The 20,449-nt window shown below is 43.9% G+C and overlaps 1 protein-coding gene across 3 annotated transcripts in view; it reads left to right on the top strand.

The window, feature by feature from the left end:
• The window catches only part of SUSD6 (sushi domain containing 6), a 91,774-nt gene that overhangs the window by 24,693 nt on the left and 46,632 nt on the right, over positions 1-20,449 (top strand). Inside the window, exons 1-2 of one of the 3 annotated variants that reach the window (XM_033106867.1) lie at positions 4,270-4,334; positions 16,065-16,265. In XM_033106867.1, coding sequence (XP_032962758.1) covers positions 16,145-16,265 — 121 coding nt within the window. In that variant the 5' untranslated portion in view covers positions 4,270-4,334; positions 16,065-16,144. Of the gene's footprint in view, positions 1-4,269; positions 4,335-15,696; positions 15,822-16,064; positions 16,266-20,449 lie in introns of those variants that run through there. The other 2 variants (XM_033106868.1, XM_033106866.1) reach the window with 2 other exon arrangements.

Here is a 20,449-nt window from a genome sequence, read left to right as displayed (position 1 = left end):
GGCTTTTCTGGAGCTTTCCTTGGCCCAATTTTGTTGGCCCAATATAAGAACTTCTGCCCTTCAGAGGGTGGATGTGCACGGAAACTGGATCCTTTCCCCTTTCTCTTTGACTCATTGTAAATAGATAAGGCCAAACACAGCATTTCAAACAGAATTTTAGAGCCAGAAGAATTCTTAAGTCATCTTTTCTAACCCCTCTATTTTACTGAGGAGGAAATGGGCCCAGAAAAGTTTTGTGACATGTCTGGAATCAAACAGCTATAGGCAGAGCTGGGATTAAAAGCCAGATGTCTGAACTCCTCAGCTGCTCTCTTCTCTGAGGGACTATAAACCCAAGGTCGGGGTGATGGGAAAATGCAAATGTTTTCATGACAGGAGGCAGGACGAGAGGCCTTCCCGTCGTGGGAGGGGATTCTGTACTGCGTGTGCAACTCTCATAGATCTGCCGGCATCTGCTGCTGCGCGCAGCGTTGATTCACGGAGGCCAGGCTTCTCCACCAGAACACTGTGGAAGTTTGGGGCCAAACAATCCTTTGTTGTGGGGGCTTGTCTTGTATGTGGGACATGTAGCAGCATCCCCGGCTTCTATCTACCCGATGTCAGGAGCACCCTCCCCACAAGTTATAACAATAAAAAATGCCCCTGGATGTTGCCAGATATCTTGGAAGGGGTGTAAAATTGCCCCCATTTGAGAACCACTAGTTAGGCAATAAGTAATTTGGGGAGAAGGATCCCTCTTAGGCATTTACACTGGAGTTAAATTTTGAGTGTGTGTTGGTCTCAGGGTTACAAAGAAAAGTGTATAATGGATGGAGCCCCAGTTTTCCTGGTACCATACAATTTAGTTTGCGATGTAATGGGGTGACCAGAGTAACCAACGCATGGAACAGATAAATTGCTGTCTTAATGATCCCCCCAGGATGTGGAGTACCAAGTTGGACTCTGAAGAATGGGGTGTAGCCCAGGGTACTTAATGAGGAGGAGATTTTGCTGCCCGAGGCTGGATGGTATAGCTAAGAACTGAGTATCTCTCATTCACATCTTGAGTTATTCTTACCTACTTTTCTCAAGGAGCATGCTTCCATTCGGAAACATTTTATCGGAATCTGTAGAGGTCAATCAGACGCCTGTGAACCAATAGAAGCGTACAGTGGGAGGGAAGGTGGCCTACTCATGCCTGATGCTGGTATGGCTAACTCATTCCTTAATGAGATTCACTTCTTATTTCTAACTTGATTTTCTTCTGCTTTGGGATGAATCCTCCAGTAGACCTTTCTTGTCTCTTTCCTAGTGTGTTAAGCAGTGTTGCCATAAGACGACATAAGAGCTACAGTTTGTAATGTTTTGAGTACATAAGTATAGAACATGGGTAAATGCCCCTCTTGTGAGCCTTAGAAAGTGTCTTTATACCCTTTTCACTCTTCGTAGGCTATTGTACTTAAAACTGTATTTAAGGGCACTGAAACCCCCATCTTGTGCTCAGCACAGGCTTCCCTGAAGAATCGTACTCCAGGGCACAAAAAAGGATGAGTGATGGGACCTTCATAGTTCCTGTCAACTTCGCCAGACTGAATTTTTTTCGATACTTTAAACATGATGCTCTATTGCCTCCTGGATTGCATTGTTTCTGACAATAAACCTGCTACAATTATTTTTTTCCTCCAAATACAGTGTGTGTCTCTTCCCCCCTAACCCTCCATGGCTGATTTTAAGATTATCTCTTTATTACTAATTTTCAGCATTTTGATTATGATGTGCCTTGGTTTCTTTTTGTGCTTCTTTTTCTTGGGGTGAGCTTCTTGGATCTGTGCATTTACAGTTTTCATTAAAGTTGGAAAATTTTCAGCCATTATTTCTTAAAATATTTTTTGTGCCTATTCACATTTCCCGCCCCCACCCCCCACCCCCATTGCGCTTGCCCACTATACATATGATAGGTTGCTTGATATTGTACCACTGCTGACTGATGATGTTCCATGTATATCAGTTTGGATATTTTCTATTGCTATGTTTTCAAGTTCATTAACTTTTTCTTCAGTAGTGTCTAATCTGTTAATCCCATCCCATGTAGTTTTCATTTCAGATATTTGTGTCTGGCCCTCTAGAAGTTCAATTTGGGTCTTCTTTGTGTCTTCCACTTCTTTCCTCATCGTACTCATGCTTTCTTCTTTCTTGAACACATGGAATATATTGTAATAGATTTTAATATCCATGTCGACTAACTTTATCATTTGTGTCATTTTTAGGTCTGTTTCTATTGTTTGATGATTTACCTAATTAATACGGTCATATTTTTCTGCCTATTTACATGCCTATTAATTTTTTATTTGAAGCTAGACGGTGAGTTTTATGTTGCTGGTGCTGGAGCTTTTGTATTCCTTTCATTACTTTTGGACTTTGTTCTTAGAAGCAATTCAGTTTCTTGGAAATGGTTTGATACTTTCGAAGCTCGCATTCCAGTTTTGTTAGATTAGGTCCACAACAGCCTTTAAACTAAGGCTAGGTTGGTTCCACTACTGAGGCTAAACCCTTTGGAAGATTCCATCAATGCCCTATAAGGAGATTTCTTCCACTTTGGCCGGTGGGAATGTAAACTGTTTCTGACTCTCTGTGAGCCCTGGGGGTTATGCTACCTACTTCTTTCCATTGATTATTTCCCCACCTTGCTAGTTTTCTCACACATGCACATATCAGTACTCAACTAAAGACTCAAGAGGATCCCTCTGCAAATCTGGAGCTTTTTCTCTTTGCAGCTTTTTCCTTTCAATTACTTTGCCCTGCAAATTCTAGCCGCCTTGGTCTCCCTAAATTCCCAGCTCTCTCTTCAACTCATCGAGCTTGTTAAAGTCTTTCAGGTTTCTTCCCCGTACTCTGTTGGCCTGGAAACTGTTAGGGGAGTTAGCTGGGCACTAGTAGGGCTCACTGCATTTCTTTCCCTTTTCTCAGGATCACTGCCCTGTTTATTGTTGAATGTCTGAAAAACATAATTTACATGTATTATATCTGGCTTTCTAGTTGTTTAAGGAAAGATGGTCAGTTCCCTCATTTCCCGGTTATTCCATCATGACTAGAGATAGAAGTCTCTCAAACCATCACCTCAGACCAATTTTTAACCTTGGATGTCTTTTTCCTCCCGTGCTCACTTGTTGAAAGTGGATTCACTGTGACAGATTTTACTGATAGTTCTGCCAGGTTCAGGTCATGTCAATTTACCTAACATTTATTGAATACCTGCTGTGTCCAAAAAAATAGTATGGTTCAGTATCATGCTGTACATGGTAGGTAACTTTACCTGTATTCTAATGCTTCCCTTTTAGAAGAAGGTTGGTTGTATTTCCAGCTGTTATCCTGGCGTGAACATGCACATACACATACAGTTTGAATGTCCTCTGTCCCATTTAACTTGGGCAACTAATTGAATTAATAGGCACAATTGGTGTGCAAATAGCAGGTGCTCAGCTGTCTTTCCCTGAAATAGGCCCAATAGCCCTGTGGGGAAAGAGAAGGAATATTAACACTATGTGTAGTGACCCTTCCATCTTACCTAGTCGTACTCTGCCAGATATATTAAAGTCTTTAAAAATGTGCGAATCCTGGACACTTTGCAATTCTATGAAATAGGTATTGTTACTCCAATTTTATATGTGGCAAAACAGGCTCACAGCAGTAAAGCAGTACATCTAGGTCCTATAAGAAGCAATAGGCAGAATCAGGATTTGAATTGCCTTTTGTGTGATTCTAAAACCCACATCAATTGATCCTGTTTCATTTCCCTCTTCTGAGCTTCAGCTCACTTCCCTTTTATCTTTGACGCTTTGGCTCTATATCACCCATGTGTTTTCACTTTGTTTTTCATATTGTAGTTATTTATATATGTGTCTTATCTCCCCACGTTGACTGTAAACGCTTTAAGGGCATGTGCTTTCCCTTATCTTTGTACTCTACAGGGAATCTAGTATATGTAGGTGCTCAATATATATGTTGAATTAAGTCAGTAAGTTCCTTAAGATATGTATTAGGAATAAGTCCAGATGCCTTGTCTGGAGGGAATGTTAGATTCTCTCATTCATTCATAATGTTTCTTGTCTTATTTGCTGTGTTTATCGTAATCCCTCTTAACATCTTCCAGGACATTACCTAGACTTTATGAAGTTCTTCATTTGGTACCTCTGCCTGAACTTTGACTAATTTGAGATTACTTTTGGAATCTCTGTTTGGAGAGTTAAGGGACTGTCCTTTGTTGTGAATTAATCAGATTCCTTTCTTCTAGGGTCCTGATTTAGAGCCCCACATGGAGAGAACTGGAAGTATGATTAAAGTTAGAACTGGAGCAGGTAGGCCTTGGAGGAGGGCTGTGTGAGGGCAGAGGTGGGGGCAGGGGCCTGGGGCTAATCAAAGGCGAAGGAAAGGTGGGCAGGTTCCGGCTTCTCGTCTTTGCTTGAGGCCTCACAGTCCAACCTTGACAGCTTGCGGGAAGTTTGGGTAATTTGTGAGGAAGAGAACAGGAAGAGTCATGGTTTAGTTGTAAATTAGGAGAACTCTTGGAATTTACACAAGATGGAGAACATTTGGAGCCAAAAGACAGTATCATGTTTAGCTTAAGTGCATACCTCACTGGGGCTGTTACTCTTCAGTATATAGAGGTAAAGAACATGATCCTAGAATCCCGAAGCTGAACCTCAGAAGAAAATACTCAAGTGACATTTGAGTAGAAAGGAGGAAAATGCCAGAAACGGGGACCATGTTTTTGGCGAATCTTAAGGCCTGAGAGACACCAGAAAAGGTCATTTCTCTGGCCCTGCCACTAGGTTGACTGTTTCTTCTTATTCACGAAGTCTACATTAGAGGTAGAAGTTTTGGGGGAGGAGTGACAGGGTGGAGAAGCTTTTTTATTGAACACTGAGGAAGCAAGCAGGTCTGTAATAGTCATCACCCAGCTTCTCCCTAGCTTTGGCCAACCATAACCTGGAGGAGTGTCAGTTCAGAGGGACTCCATGTGGCATCTCGGCGCTATCCGGACAGTTTAGGAAGCCTTAACTGAAATCCTGGGTTCAACTGAGAAGGTACAACTTACAAGATACAAATTCCCTCCAGACATCATCCAGTCTTTCTTTTCCTTTCTTTTCTAAATCCCCTCCCAAGCCAATTAGTTTTCCCTTATTGTGTCCATTTTCTCACTTTGAATTCACATTGAAGTCAATATAATCTACCCTTACCATTCTAATGAAATTGCTCTTTATCTTACTGGACCTTTGCTGTATCTGTCAGCTCTCCCTCACATCCTTCTTGAATCTCTCTGTCCCTCCTTTGACATCTTTGATACACAAGCTCCTGGTTTCCTTGTACTTTCTGGAATGACTCTCCTGGGCTCTCCTTCCCGATATGCCTCTTTAAAGTTAGTATTTTCCTCAGGATTTTGTCCTTGACTCTCCTCTCTCTCAACTCTCTTCCTCATCTATTCTGCATGGCTTCAGCCATCACTTACAGGCTTATAACTGCAGGGCTCTATCCCAAGCTCAGAGTGCTTGGCAGTTTCATACTCATTTCTGATTTGCCTGCTAAGCTTTCTACCTGGATATCCTTCAAGCACCTACAATTCAACATATCCAACATATCCAAGAATAACCTGAGCTAAATTCATTACATTCTTCAGCAAAATCTGCTTGTCCACCTTTGTTCTTTTTCTCCTGTGGTGGCTTCTACCATTCACCCAGTCACTTAGGCCAAACTCCTGGGCATCGTCCTTTATTGTTCTCACTCATCCTATCCTATTAGTTTTTGGCATTTTCTGCAGAATTTGACACATCATGGGCACTGAATGAATGAATAAAAGAAAAGTTTCTTGATTTCATCTGAATTTAATTACCATTTAGCACTTTGGCCTTGGTAAAGCTAAACACCTCTGGTTACTCTAACTTTGGGGAAGGGCATTTTATTTGGGCCACATTTAAATTATATTAAGGAGAGGGCACTTTTTTGTTTAAAACAGGAATACTTTGTGGAAGGGTTAGTTATTATTAGAAATGGGTGCGTTGACCACTGTGCTATCTTTGAGGGCTGCTCGAAGGAGCTGCCGACAGTTAAGATGAGGTGGGTAAAGTCAGCTTGTGCTGGCCCAGAAGGCGTTGTCTGCCCCTGGTGTGCATGGGAGTAGACGCAGTGTGTTGTGCGTGAACTTGCCACATGCTTTGAGTTTCATTCAAGGAACATGGTGAGACCTTTCCACTGGAGAGGGTACTGTGCCGCCTGTTACTCACTGGTGGATTTCCTAATTACATCCTAGTATTTCTCACGAACACAGACGATGTGTTTGTACTGTCGTGCTTTTCAAGTTTATCTCCTTTGCTTACCATCAAGCCCCAGAAAAGGAGAAAGTGACTTAAAGAATCATAGGATTTTGGAGCCAGAGAAGTTCTTCAAGAAGCAGCCATCTAGCTCAACCTTCGCATTTTCAGACGGTGGTGACGATAATGATAGATGGTGAGGACTGCAATACCTACCCTTTTTGACGACTCACTATGCTAAGTGCTTCACATGCATTTCCCCATATAATATTTACAATAGCCCTAGGAGGTGCCTGTTATTAGTGCTGTCTTAGAAGGAAAGAGGTCCAGAAAGACTGGATAACTGCTTTGGGGTTAGGAGTATGCTGAAGTAGCTTTTATGCAGAAAGATGAAGCATCTTGCTTGCCCAAGGTTGTTTTCCAGTTAGAGGCAGAACATGCGCAGAATCCAGTTCTCCTGACCTTGAACTCAGTGAGCATTTATTTTTGTTTTGACATGAGAATTCATTCTCTATGGTCATTTTTGTCTAATTTCTTGCTCAACCCTTTTTAATTTCAGTGAAATTGAATGAAGTAGAGGAAAAGGCGGTTTGGAATTGGGGTTTTTGGTGAGGTTTTAAAGTTTATTTTTAAGTAGGCAGCCTTCCCAGACTGACTGGGAATGTAGCAGAAGGCCTGAGAACCAGGAAGTGACACAGACCTGTTTATACCATCCCACTTGGAGACCTTTGGAAAGCAATCCACAGAGATGATAAAAAGTAAACATAACTGCATCAGCCATTTCTCTTGGGCACACTATTTTTGACCTGGAGGAGGTGTTTCCTGCAGAGCTATGAGTACTTTGAAAACCCAAATCTGGCCGTTAAACATCCCCTTGCGTAAACATATATAGAAAGACAGACAGATATTTATTTCTTGTTACCAGACAACAGCATTCAGTGGATTTTAGCAGACAAAACTGTCACTTTTTTCTCTCTCTCTCTCTCTGCCATCCTTTTGGTGAATTGTTCTTCCATTTCCTTTTCTTTCTTTGTAATTAGCACACTATGCGTGCAAAACTGTCCTGAGAGCTCACTAAATATGCACGTGATCTACAAGGTCCAGCTCAAAGCTCTCTCTTTCACCTCCCCTCTACTCCCAATCCAAAGTCTTTGTTCCTATCTACTCTATGTTCTCATAGCACCTTTTTTAACAAACCTTTTTATTGGGTCCTAGTAACAATTTCAGAGTGTTATACTGATAAACATATAATTCCGCTCACGTCAATTGTGAATTCCTTCCAAGTAAGAACTGTGCTCCACTTCATCTCTGTGATCACCCAAGCCTTGCACTGAAGACAGCCAGTAAATATTTGCTGAATTGCAGTATAGTCACTGCAAACACAGAGCCCTAAGAAGTCAGATTTAGCAAATCACCTTCCCAGACTTTATTTGCCAAGTGGGTATTGAAGCCTGCTCCACTCAGTTCTGATGGGAACCAAACAGAGGCGTGTGATGACACATAGATGTATCTCTAGGGTCTACCGACCAATTATAGCTGCTGCTACCAAGCATTTGTTTTGCTACGTGATGAAAACTTCAGGATTTATACCTTTTACCCTCCTGTTTTATATCTGCTGCTACTTTGCCATCTTGTATTGCTTACACAAATTATGTCTTTTGGAGTTATCTTTTTTCCCCTTTACTGAACAAGTAAATGTTGAGCACCTTGGGGTACAGAAAGAGGCAGAATTAGTGGTCTTTGAAGGAATTTACTGCCTGTAGTAAACGAAGATTACCACAGTTAAGTAACTAACTGTGAGTGGACCCTGGGGAAGGATATGATTGGTTGTCCCATTTGTGGTCCAGACAGTGATGGTAAAGGTACAGAAAAGCCTTCCATGCTTGTGGGCTGAATTGATAAGTTTTCCCAGAAGAGAGGCAGCTAAGCCTGACCTTGTATTGAAAAAAAAAAAAAAAAAGAAAAAGAAAAAGAAAAAGAGCAGAGAGCCCTTTGCAATAGGAAAGCAGGAGGAGGAAAAATTTCTAGGCCCCTTGGATTCCACTTATCTGTAAAACGGGGGTAATGACAGCTATTCAGTGAGGTAGGTGTGTGTGTGTGTGTGTGTGTGTTTATCACACATTTAAGCTCCCTACCCTCATCCTTTCCTACAACAGGCTAGAAGACCTCCTAGGCTCCCCTAGACACAAACATTAGTATAGTCACATACATAATTATTTAACTTGGGGGGAGTGATTGCTAAGTTCCTTAAAAATATTTTTAGAACTTCATGGGAGAGAACCTTGGCAGTTCATTTGTTTAACCTGTTGGCTGTTCTGTCATCTAAATTGTGTTTTGAGCCTAGTCTCAGGGCATGTATTTCCAGCCCAGCTGAAACAGTGCCCTTTGGAAGTCCAGTGGGGGCTCAGCACAGCCTGTTAGGGCAGGAAAGGGTCTTAGCCAACACTAATGTGAGTGCCCACTGTTCCAGACACTGTCTTGCATCTTTCACACTTACTTCCTTCCCACCTCACAAGATCTCGGTGAGGTGAGGATTGTTTGTCCAGTTCATAGATGGGAATTGAAAGTGACTTGCCCTGGACCCTTAATATAATATCCAAGCAGACCAGAGAGTCTGGCCCAGCCTGCAGCATCTTTTCACGATTCCAGCCTCCCTGAGAGATACTTAGTTGAACTGTCTCATGTTACTGATGAGGAAACAGGCACAGGGAGGCGAAGGGATTTATCCTGGTTCATCCGATCAGTCTGATGAAGCTGAGACTAGAGAAGAAGTGCTGTCCTGCTTTCAGAGGCAGACATTTACAGCCTGAGCCAGTGCCTGCTCACAGGTACTCTGCCTCTCTCTCCCTTTTCTGTCTTGTTTTGTTCTTTGTCTTGTTTTGTCCTTCTCTGTTGCATCTTTTTCTCTTGGCCACTACAGCTCTGCAGTGGTGTATGTGTGTGAGTGTGTGTGTGTGTGTGTGTGCGCGCGCGCACGCTGGGTTTTGGGGTGTTTTTTTTGTTTTGTTGTGTTCTTTTTGTTACACGTTTGTTATTTTTGGAAAGCACTTTAAGAACACTGTGTACAGATAGCTTATATAATTGTGCTGATGGATTAATTAAGCTCTAAACAGGAAAGTGGAGTCTCCTGAATTTGCTGCAGTGCAGAGGGAGGTAGATGCTAGGACAGGTCCTGGGAGAGGTAAGGGAGAAAGGACTGCTCGTGCAGAACAAAGAGGCTGGATTTCACATTTCTCCCTTCCAGTCAGGACTTTTATTAACTTGTGATTTCAGAGGAAATACTTCTGGGCCCCTCCTGTTATTCCCTAGAAGACATTCCAGATTTCTCAGAACTGAAAGGGCACTTGGGGATCATCCAGGCCCACCCTGGAGGACCAGGAAGAGTGATTGAGGCCTGAGGCTGATCCACGGTGGATTGGTGGGGCTGGAATTTAGGGCTTCCTCCCGCGTTCAGGTCCATGCTGCAGTCATGCTGCTGATAGATTCTAGAAGACAGACGTTGGCGACTGTTAAAGAGAAGGCCTGTGGGATGGGGGTGGTAGTGTGTCTGCTGGTGTTTCTGCTGTCTAAAGCCTGAGGAAGAGGGCAGTGGGAAAGTGTGACAACCAGAGGATGGGTGAGCAGTCTGGGGCAGCAAGACCAGGATACAAGGAACAGCAGAGCAATTCAAAACAACGTATAACAGCTGCCCTGCCATAGTTTAGGTGGCTTATGAGGGCTTATGAGGGTTATTTTTGTGATTTATAGGAGGTGAATTTTAGTGAGAGAGTGATGTTTGTGTCTTGGCTTTGGAACTAGAGATTAAAAGGAAATGGATAGGGTAACATTTTGGCTCTCAATGATCTCAAAGTCCACTAGAAGCCTCTGTGCCTATTGAAGCACCCAGATGTTAGTGGCACAAAAGGAAGGGGAAGACACCAAGGTTAGCAAGATTGGAAGGAGCCATCTAGCCACACGGGGAAAAATAAACTAACGACAACCAGAAGCAATTTAACTTCATCATTTTGGGGGGGAAGAGTTGGAGGTATTAATATCTGATTAACAATTAGATATCGTGTGCAGCGGTGGCCCTGCCGTTTCAGGGTGAGTGGGAGTGAAGAGGGGAGACGCTGAAGGGAAGAGAAGCAGCGGTAAGAAAGCGTGTCAGTCACTTCTCCTGTCACGCTCCTCTGGGGAGCTTTGGATTTCACAGAGTTAGGACTTCTCATCATGCTCTGAAAGGTATTCACTGGTTAATTCTGTTCACACTTCACGGACTGTTCTTTTTCTTCCCCCATCACAGGGCAGTATCAGTGTTAGTGAAGATGGTTACTCTAAGGAATAAACTTGCTTGTTCTAGTCCCCTTTCTGGACTAGTTTGAAGCAAGAAAATGATTTATATTGGTTTTACCTATCCAGTTCCCTCTCCTAATTAATGGAGAAGTTTAGGAAATAATTTATCCTGAAAATTGCATGTAAATTAGGCTGATCTCAAAAATGGTGAGAAACACACCGAGCATGTGTGAGCCAAGCTTCCCCAGAAGAGAGCTCAGTAGAGTGTGACTCAGTCCTGCCCCCCAGCAGGACTGTGACATTCTCTGCAGAGTAGACCCCAGTGCAGCCAGATCCCTGAGGAGATCTGGGCCCCAGGGTGCTAGGACAGGGTGGCCCCACCTCCTGCTGCCTCCCCGGGCTGGGAGCCATTTTTGAAGATGACTCCCAGGACACCTTTAATCTTAGCAGGCTCTTCAGTTAACCTGGAAGCATCTATGGCAACAAGAAGCCAGCACATCCCGTGACCGTTAGGCCTGGCTTCCAGCTTCTCCTTATCGCCGTGCTTGTCAGCGTTGCGTGTATGATGAGCACTTTCCCAGGTAGCTCTATGCTGTCTTGGTTTCTGGGCTAAGACTGTACTTAGAAGGATCTAAGTCCAGTTTGCAGAGCAGTCCCTCAGATTGTGTCTCTTTGAGTCTCACCAGAGACTAATGAGATATTCAAAGCAAGCAGCAGCCCCAATTTCCAGATGAGGAAACACAGGCTGCGATGAGGTGAGTGGCTTCCCCAAGATCAGAGCCGGCGTAAGGGTAGTGATCTTCCTCTCGGAGGCTCACTGTGTACAGGAAATGAGTGTTCATGACACTGCACGCGCAGAGCACAGTCGCCCAGCTTTTGGTGTTCTGGGTTCACACAGGTGGAAGAGGTCAGACCCTGCCCGTACGGGGCTGACAGTCTAGCGCAGGGGGTCTCCCTTTACCACATTCTATGGGGGCCGCAGCACTAGTCCCAAGAAAGAAAATACGAAGGGCGAATGTAGATTTTCCCTGACTGCTCACCCGTGTTTTGGAGGGGCAAGCTGACTGCTGAAGGAAGAGACGGCTTCTACGAAGAGGAGCTTGAATGCCATAGAGAATTCTGTGGCAGAGAGAGAGAGAGAGAGAGAGAGAGAGGTTATTAGATGTGGAAACGTAAGCCAAAGGGTCTTCTTCATGACCAGCCAGCTTGTTGGTGGCAGAGGTGGGACTAACTGTAGCCCGTCTCTCTTGTCTCGTTTCACCTCTAAGTTTAGATGTTATATGCCTTGTAAGGATGCGTGAGTACAGGCTTTGAAAATGAAGCTTAGTGCCAGATTCCTCTTTATAATTTTTTCCATCTTTTTTATTGTGGTAAAATACACATAAAATTAAATTGACCATCTTAACCATTTTTAAGTGTACAGTTCACTGCTATTAAATGTATTCATAACGTTGTGCGACCATTCACCACCACCCATCTCCTAACTCTTTTCATCTTGCAAAACTGAAACTCCATACCCATTAAACAATATAACTTCCCATTCATCTCCTGACAACACCATTCTACTTCTGTCTCTACTTAATCATAATGTTTTTTAATTAGGGGAAGAGGTCACTAACATACCAAAGGAATACGGAAATGAAATGTATTCTTGTTTTTAGGTTTTTGCCTATGTGTTTCTCTAGGGAATACCTAGGCTTGATTTGTTCTAAAGTGTTTTTCTTTTGACTCGGTCTAAAACCACAATCCGAGAAGAGTCCCTCCCCCCGACCCTCCCTCCCGTATTCAAAGCAGATCCTTTCTTAAAATGATGAGATGTATAGTGTGATCCTCCACAGTAGCTGGGTTCTCCTGTTCTGGGCGATACCCTGGGGTTGTAGGGATTGCTTTTCTCTATATTATTTCTGAAGCACTGACCCTTGGCCCAGCCTCGCGTGTAAACACTCCATTGGCTGCCCTCTATCTTTATTCTTTGCAAAGCTCCCATTTCCATCAACCCATCTGTTCTGCACTTGATCAGTCCTTAGGCTTCATGGTGGAATTGGTCCCTTGGCCCAGGTAGTTGCTTGAGCAGTAAAGGAGGAGTCAGCTGTTTCTTTAAAGCAAAACAAAACAGGAGCTCATATGTGTGCGTCTTCTCCCCAGTTCATACTGCTCCTCCCCATGGCAGTCATGACTTTGCCTTTGGCAAACATTTGCTGCCTGCCTGTCAGGTGCCAGGCCCTGTGCTGGCTTCTGGATTCCAAGTTGAGTAATTCACAGTCCCCGCCTTCAAGGAACTTTTGAGTCTAGTAAGGTGAGACAGATAAACAAATAGATGTAATAACCTGTTAGAGGTGCAGTCACAGCAGGTGCACTTTGGAAGTAAAAAGGGGGTTCTGCTGGAGGTGGGCATGGTGTAAAGTGTCAGGAAAGGATTCCTCCCGGAGATGGTCCTGTGCTGAGCCCTGGAAGGGATCGTATTCCTGGCAGAGGGCACAGGCAGGATTATTTGAGTGTGAGTTCGCTGAGGGAGGAGACAAGTGGTCGACAGGAACGCCTTGATATGTTTATATTTGTCTGTTTGAATAGGTAATGCACACACAAGGCACAACAAGGGAATACAGTAAAGGAAACATAAGTATCTTTCCCTGTTAACCATTCCGTTCCCTTCCCTGAAGGCAATTGTTAGCTCCCAGTTTCTTGTGCATTGTTTCAGTGCACAGGTGTGTGTCCTTAAAGATACACATATACACACAAATGGTTTGCTTCACGTACTAATTTTGGAAGTCATTCCATATTAGTAAGGACTGAACTGCCCACTTCTTTTTAAACCACTGCATAATATTCTATTATATGGGTGCATGGCAACTTATTTAACTCGTCCCCCTTCAATCTTTTGCCAGTACAAATAATGCGTGAATATCCTGCATATATGTCATTGCACATGTCATTTCTGAGGACAGACTCAAGTAGAATTGGTAGGTCAGAGAATATGTGCATTTTTTGACAGATGCTGTCAGGTTCCCCTCCAAAGATCTCATTAATTATAAAATACTAAATTTAAGATTCTTTACCACTTGGCTCCTCCCCCTTCCTTCCCCAACCCTCTGAAATCCCTGCCAGAGTGAGCTTCCTTAATGAATTTGGTGTTGTAACTTCCCTGTTTCTAATCCTTGAAACCTCCATGTGGTTTTCAGGGTACGATTTAAACTCCTTAGCCTGGCATCTGCCTCTAGCCTCTGCCAGGAGTGCTGTACTCCCATTGCTCTGATCCATTTGTATGTGGTATCTTCTTTTCCTCCTTTCTCACTAGATACATCCTTTAGCGGTCAGCTTAGCATCACCTCTTCTGGGTAGTCTTTCCTGGTTACCTCCACTCATGCACAGAACAAACATCTAAGCACCACTCTCATCCAGCTTCATCCATTCACTACAGAAGTATTTGTTGTGCATGTGCTGTGCTGTGGCCCAAGCAGGTGTCATTTGATGATGCATTGGTTGTTGCCTTGCGAGACCGGTGACACTACCTGGCAGGGTTACCTGCTGTGGCTACATGTAAAATAACAGGACCAAAAGGGCCATTGCTAACTGACTGATGGCCCTGGGCATATCCTTCCACCTTGTCACGCCTTGGTTTTGGCATCTGTCAAATTAGGAGGTGAAGTCTGATGACCTCCAAGGTCTCCACAGCTCAGGTCTTACTAATAATTACAACAGCAATAGCAGCCGCTGTTTACTGAAGACGTGCAAGTTCTAGGCACTGTGTCAAGTGCTTTGTTTGATTCTAATTCTTACATCATCTATTAGTCCATGAAGACAGTATGGTTACTGCCTCCATTTTACAGATGAGAAAACTGAGGTTGGGAGAGTAAATTGGCCATAATAGAGGAAATGTTTAATTTCTGGTATTCTGACTTTACCATCCTTAGCCACATAATTTTTGGCGACATAAATGTGTACACATTGCATACATTTACATACACAGTTTTATGTATTGTTTTGTGTCATGCACAGGCTTCACCCCTCAACCTCTCCATGAACCATCCCTGTTCTACAGCAGTAAAGGCTCAAGGTGGAGTCTGGGGAGGAGCTGGGGAGCTGGGACCAGAAGACTGCCACAGTCACAACTATTTGGGGATAGTGGATAAGGACCCAGTGGCAGCCTCTGTTCTTAAACCCCTGGCTCATTGAAGACCCTCATAGTTGCTTTTCCTTTGGACTAAGACAACTCGTATTGCTCTTTGCAGTAACTCTCTTTATTTATTTATTTACTTTTTATTTATTTATCTACTTTATTTATTTTAAGGAGGGCACAGCTCACAGTAGCTCATGTGGGGAATTGAACCGGCAACGTTGGTGCTACCAGCACCACGCTCTAACCAACTGAGCCAACCGGCCACCCCATGCAGTAACTCTCTTTAGAAGAGGAGCATAGACTGAGTCAAGGCTTTAGAGGCGATTGCAGTCAGGTTTGGATAGCACCCCTGACAGTCGCAGCGGTGTCCTTCCTTAGGGTTGTAGATGGCAGGCTCTGCTGTCTGTCTCCGTAAGGCCTTATTAATGGGCAAAGAGTTGTGTATGGAATTCAAATTAAAAAGGAAATGTAATCGTATTATTTGGAATACCTATTATAAACTAGGATAAATGAAGTCAAATGAGTTAAGTAAAATATAATAGGCCTATATCATAATGTATCATCAATCCAACTGCTTCCCTGAAGGCATGTAGAAAAAAATCTTTAAAAAGTCTTGACTCCTGATTTTTTCTTTAAGATACTCTTCTGAAGTGTTTTTTCCCCAACTGGAATGGGTGATGGGGCTAATTAATAATTATAACCGTCCTACCTGAATCATTGCCAGGTGTGGCCAACAGGCCACAGCCAACAGGCATGGCCTCTGGAGTCACAGGTGTGTCAGGTGAGCCTTGATTAATTAGTCCATTTTTGAAATTCATGGCTGTGGAGTCATCGTCAGATCCTCAGGGGCTCATCCAGCCTCGGGCGATTGAGCAGGCCGAGCCTGGACCCTTGGCTCCCACTGCTGCATTCCTTCTCTAGGCGGTGTAGTGCTCCCTTTACGACACATATTCTCTCTCTCTCTTTTTTTTTTTTTTTTTGGTTATTTGGATTTGCTCTGAGTCCAAGTGGCAAAAGCACAGCCTGACTCTGGTGTAGCAGCTCTGTGTCAACAGATGCCTCTCTCCTCTCCGCTGGAGCCTCAGGCAGGGAGCCAGGCAGAGCTGGGGCAGTTTCGGAAAGCTTTGCCGTGACCGGCAGATCTCCAGGTGAGCAGGTTTGTCTCCTTGTCCTGTCGCAAGGATCTGGCTCCTGGACGCTGACACTTGATGGCAGCTTGCTGCCGGCCTTGGCATTTCCCTGGTGAGGAAAAAAAGCCACTTGTGTGCTGTCTCTTCTCCTGGCAGCAGGAATTCAGTTATGGCTTCCTTACCAAAGTGACTACTTGTAACTAACATATGGATAAAGTTTCCACTTTACTTATGTCTTTGTTTTCTGTTTATTTTCTATAGGTGAATCTGCCCCTGGCTGACCTTAGAATTTTTCTGGTTTTTAATTTTTTCCTTTTTAAAATAACTTGGACGGATAAAAGATGTGCCATGGCAGGATAGCACCAAAGAGCACGTCAGCGTCTGCTGTGGCCTCCGCGGGACATGGAGTATTCCTTCCGCTGGTGATCCTTAGCTCCCTCCTTGGAGATGGACTTGCCTCAGGTGAGTCTCGGCTTGCCTTCTGTTTGTAGGAGGGACAAGACTCAATACCATTGTTTCTTTTCTCCTCAGAACTGTAGTGGGGGATTCTCCGTCTGTCAGGCAGTTACGGGAGAGCGGGGTCGGGGCTTCCGTGCTGTAGTGCGGCAGCGAGAGGCCTAATGAGCCAGCCGGACAGAAAATGGGTGGATGGGAACCTGCTGGTGGTGACAGCATCCCCCTCTCCTCCCAGCCGTAGTCATCAGGCAGGCGGAGGTGTGACAGTCAGAGCGTGATGTGCAGGTAAGGGTGCAGGCTTTGGAATCAGACCCTGCCAGACCTCAGAGCCCAGTCCTGCCGTGTTTCCCCCAGAATAAGTCCTAACTGGAAAATAAGCCCTAGCGTGATTTTTCAGGATGACATCCCCTGAACAAAAGCCCTAATGCGTCTTTTGGAGCAAAGCTTAATATAAGACCCGGTCTTATTTTCGGGGAAACACGGTGCTACTTGCTGGCTCTGTGACCCTGAGGAAGTCTCTTTGCTTCTGTAAGCCTGTTTCTTCAGCGGCAGAATGGGAAAATAATAGTATCTACCTCACAGGGTGCTTGTGAAGGTTGACTGAGATGGCACACTGAGTACTTACTGATTGTTAGCTCTTTATTGTTTGTTTCTTGTCTTTCTGTTCTTTTTCTCAGAATGAGTATTAGGTTGGTGCAAAAGTAATTGTGGTTTTTGCAATTATTTTTAACATTTTAAACCGCAATTACTTTTGCACCAACCTAATAATTCAGTGAAGCAGTTTGACATTACAAACTTTGTGATCTTGGACAAGCCACTGAACCATTCTGTGCGTCAGTTTCTGCATCTGTCAAATGAAGGGGTTGACCTGGATAACCTTTAAGGTCACATCTACTCCCTTAGTCTGTACTTGAATGATTCTGAGGACTTTCTGGTTGAAGAGTCAGGGCTGGAAGAGCCCCGGGCGGAGCTACAAATGCAGTAGTCAGCCCTGGTCTTTGGTTTGTATGGTCTTTGCTGCTTTCCACAATGCTCTGAAGATACTTCTAGATTTTCTTCATGGGGTCCTCTAGACCTGGGGTCTTTTTAGAAAGGGCATATTGGGTGTGTACCATCGGCCTCGGGTGATGCTGCAGAACCTGCCTCTGTATCTGTAAGTACCCGTGGAGGCCTTACCTCTACCAGAGTCTCTGCAGAGGGGTCTCAGCTAGATTCTGAAAGAGCTTGCAGGGAGGCCGGGGGTGATACAGGTGTAGCTCTAAGAATCTCTAAAAATAAAACTAGATCAGTTTTATCTCTTTCATTCTCTTTCTGTCAACTCCCACCACTTAACACGTACAGATAGATTATGGTGCAGTCTCATTTAATCTTTTGTTTTGAATGGTTGGGAGAAACAATATTACTGGTTTTTCCTTCTGTCATATCCTTCCTCACCGCCCCATACGGATTTCATCTTCTGCCTCTCATTCACCTCATCCTGACACTTAACCAAACCTTTCCCGTAAGCCTGAGATTTCCTTGGCTGGAAGGAGTCCCTGGCACAACCAAGGGGGCTGCTAATGGTTGGGACCCTACAGTGGGGGCATCATGGTTATATGAGGTTGGAAAGAAAAACCTGGCCAGCCTACACCAATGTGCAGCAAAATGAAATAGAGCCTGTGTTCATAGGGCCGCTCCAAAGCCAGAGGAGGCCTTTGGAGGTGGTGGTGTCAGAACCACAGAATGTGGAGGCCCTCTCTTGTTTACACTGTATTGCTAGAGCAGAAGTTGACAAACTATGGTACACGGGCCAAATCCTACGCTGTCTGCTTTTGTATGGCCTGCAATCTAAAATGATTTTTATATTTTTAAATAGTTGGGGAAAAAATCAAAGGAATAATATTTCATATTATGTAAAAATTACATGAAATTCACATTTTAGTATCCATAAATAAAGTTTTATTGGAACATAGCAATGGTTCATTCATGTATATATTATCTATGGCTGCTTTTGTTTTCCAGTGGCAGAGCTGAGTAGTGTGACATAGAGCATGTGGCCCCAAAGCCTAAAATATTTAGATTTTATAAAGTATTATGCCCTTCATAGAAGAGGTTAGCCACCCTACCCCAGCCTAGGACAAATGGTGCTTAGTAAGTATGGGTATGAAGGAATAACTGTCAGAGCAGAAGGAAGGACCAATTAGAGCTAGGATGGACTTACGAGGTCATTACACTTGTTCAGGGTCTTGGGGCCAGGACTAGAACCTGGCCTGGTGCCTGTGCACTACCATGGCCTTCCTTCCAAGACTCCACTGGAAGAAGCTGCCTGACTTCTTACCTGACACTATTAGGGTCTGCCTTCTGTGTCTGAAGTCTTTAGACTCTGTAACTTCATTAAGTCATCCCCCTATCCCACCCTCCTTTCTGTGGACTTCACCCCTGCCCTCGCCCATTTCCCAACTATCCCATACCTCCCAAGTTTCCATCTAAAGTCTGAAATCAATTATCAGGGACTGATGGTTCCAGACTGGCTGCATGAAGGATTATTATTCTACAATGTGGAAAAATATATGTCTATAGTGTGGGCTCAGCCCAGGATGGGAAAGTTGGCTCTTGTTTTCTTTCCCTCCCCCATCTGCAAAGAATCCTCCCTCCCCTGCAAACCCCACTCTCCAAGTCTTTCTACTACTCATAAAACGTGTACTTGCACAGAGCAGGATGCAGGCAGGGAAGTGGTTTCATCATTACTTAGATCCAGTGCACCAAGTTGCTGCCAATATTTTTCCCTCTCTCTGGAGTGGCTCCTAAAGGAAGGAGGCACCCACTCCTTGGCCTGAAACCCAGAACACACCTGTATGGCCGTGCCTGCCATGAGCAGCATGCCAAGCAAGCTTGCCAAAAAAAAACCAAGACTCTGAGATACTCTGAAGTCAAGGAAAGGCAATTCAGTTCAGGAAAGGTTCCCTCTTCCTTTTTCTGCAATTCTTACCCATAGCTGCCCCTGAACACCCATTCCAGAGGCATTTTAAAATGAAGTGCTATAAAATAGAGAGCCTTGTTTTCTAGTGGGCTCTAGTAGACCCTGAATATGTTTGCGTGCATATGTGCACATTCATGACTGTGAGAACCCCACTGGACATAGGTAAGTGGGCATATTCTGGGGGGCAGTTTGTCTGCCTGGTCTCTGGTCATAAATACCACCATCACCCTACTCTTGCTTATAATTGCTCAGGTTAGAAGAAAAGATCATGTATGAAGAGGCACTGAGAGTCTGGAATAAAGTTATGTCATGTTCAGGGTTCAGTTTTTCCAACCTGGTTTCTTTTACCTGCAGCTCGGGATTTGTTATTAACAGAGAAGTTGTTAGAGAGGCATTGGATCTACCTTCCCCCTTGGTCATTCCTTAGAAGAGATGGGGGAAATTATTGAAAGTTGCCTATTTAGGAGTGGCAAAAGGAAGCATATCTCATTCACACCAGGTCACACCATGCAGGCGAAGACCAGAATTAAAAATAAAATCTATGTAGGGCGGCTGGATGGCTCAGTTGGTTAGAGCATGAGCTCTCAACAAGATTGCCAGTTCAATTCCCATATGGGATGGTGGGCTGCGCCCCCTGCAACTAAAGATTGACAAACGGCAACTGGACTTGGAGCTGAGCTGTGCCCTCCACAACTAGATTGAAAGACAATGACTTGGAGCTGATGGGCCCTGCAGAAAGACACTGTTCCCCAATATTCCCCAATAAAATTTATTTTAAAAATAAGATCTATGCTCATACTACCCAACTTGCCTTTTGCGGAGGCTAGAGAGAAATTATTAGGTTGGAGCAAAAGTAATTGCGGTTTTTGCAATTATTTTTAACCTTTTAAACCGCAGTTACTTTTGCAACCAACCTAATGGGATCCCAATTATGTAGCAGCCTCTCTCAGAATCTCACAACCCCTTCCCTTTACTTGTGATCTTAAGAAACCTTAGGCAAATCACTTGATCTCTTTGTCTCCTCCATCAAACAGAAACAAGATCCTTAAGGATGTTAGCTTGGTGTTGCAGAGACTAATAAAAATGATGGAAGGCACTTGACATATAAAATGTGCGGTGTGTAATTCTCAAATAATAACAGAGATGTTATGTGGCCCACTGTTGAGTCATGCTGGGCAGGAGACTATGCAGATGACATCATCTACTGTCTTTAAAAAAACAAAACTGGGAC

The sequence above is a fragment of the Rhinolophus ferrumequinum genome, chromosome 6, assembly GCF_004115265.2.
Source record: "Rhinolophus ferrumequinum isolate MPI-CBG mRhiFer1 chromosome 6, mRhiFer1_v1.p, whole genome shotgun sequence".
Classification (NCBI taxonomy): domain Eukaryota; kingdom Metazoa; phylum Chordata; class Mammalia; order Chiroptera; family Rhinolophidae; genus Rhinolophus; species Rhinolophus ferrumequinum.
The sequence above is the reverse complement of the archived record's forward strand: the minus strand, read 5'-3'. Positions and strand labels throughout refer to the sequence as shown.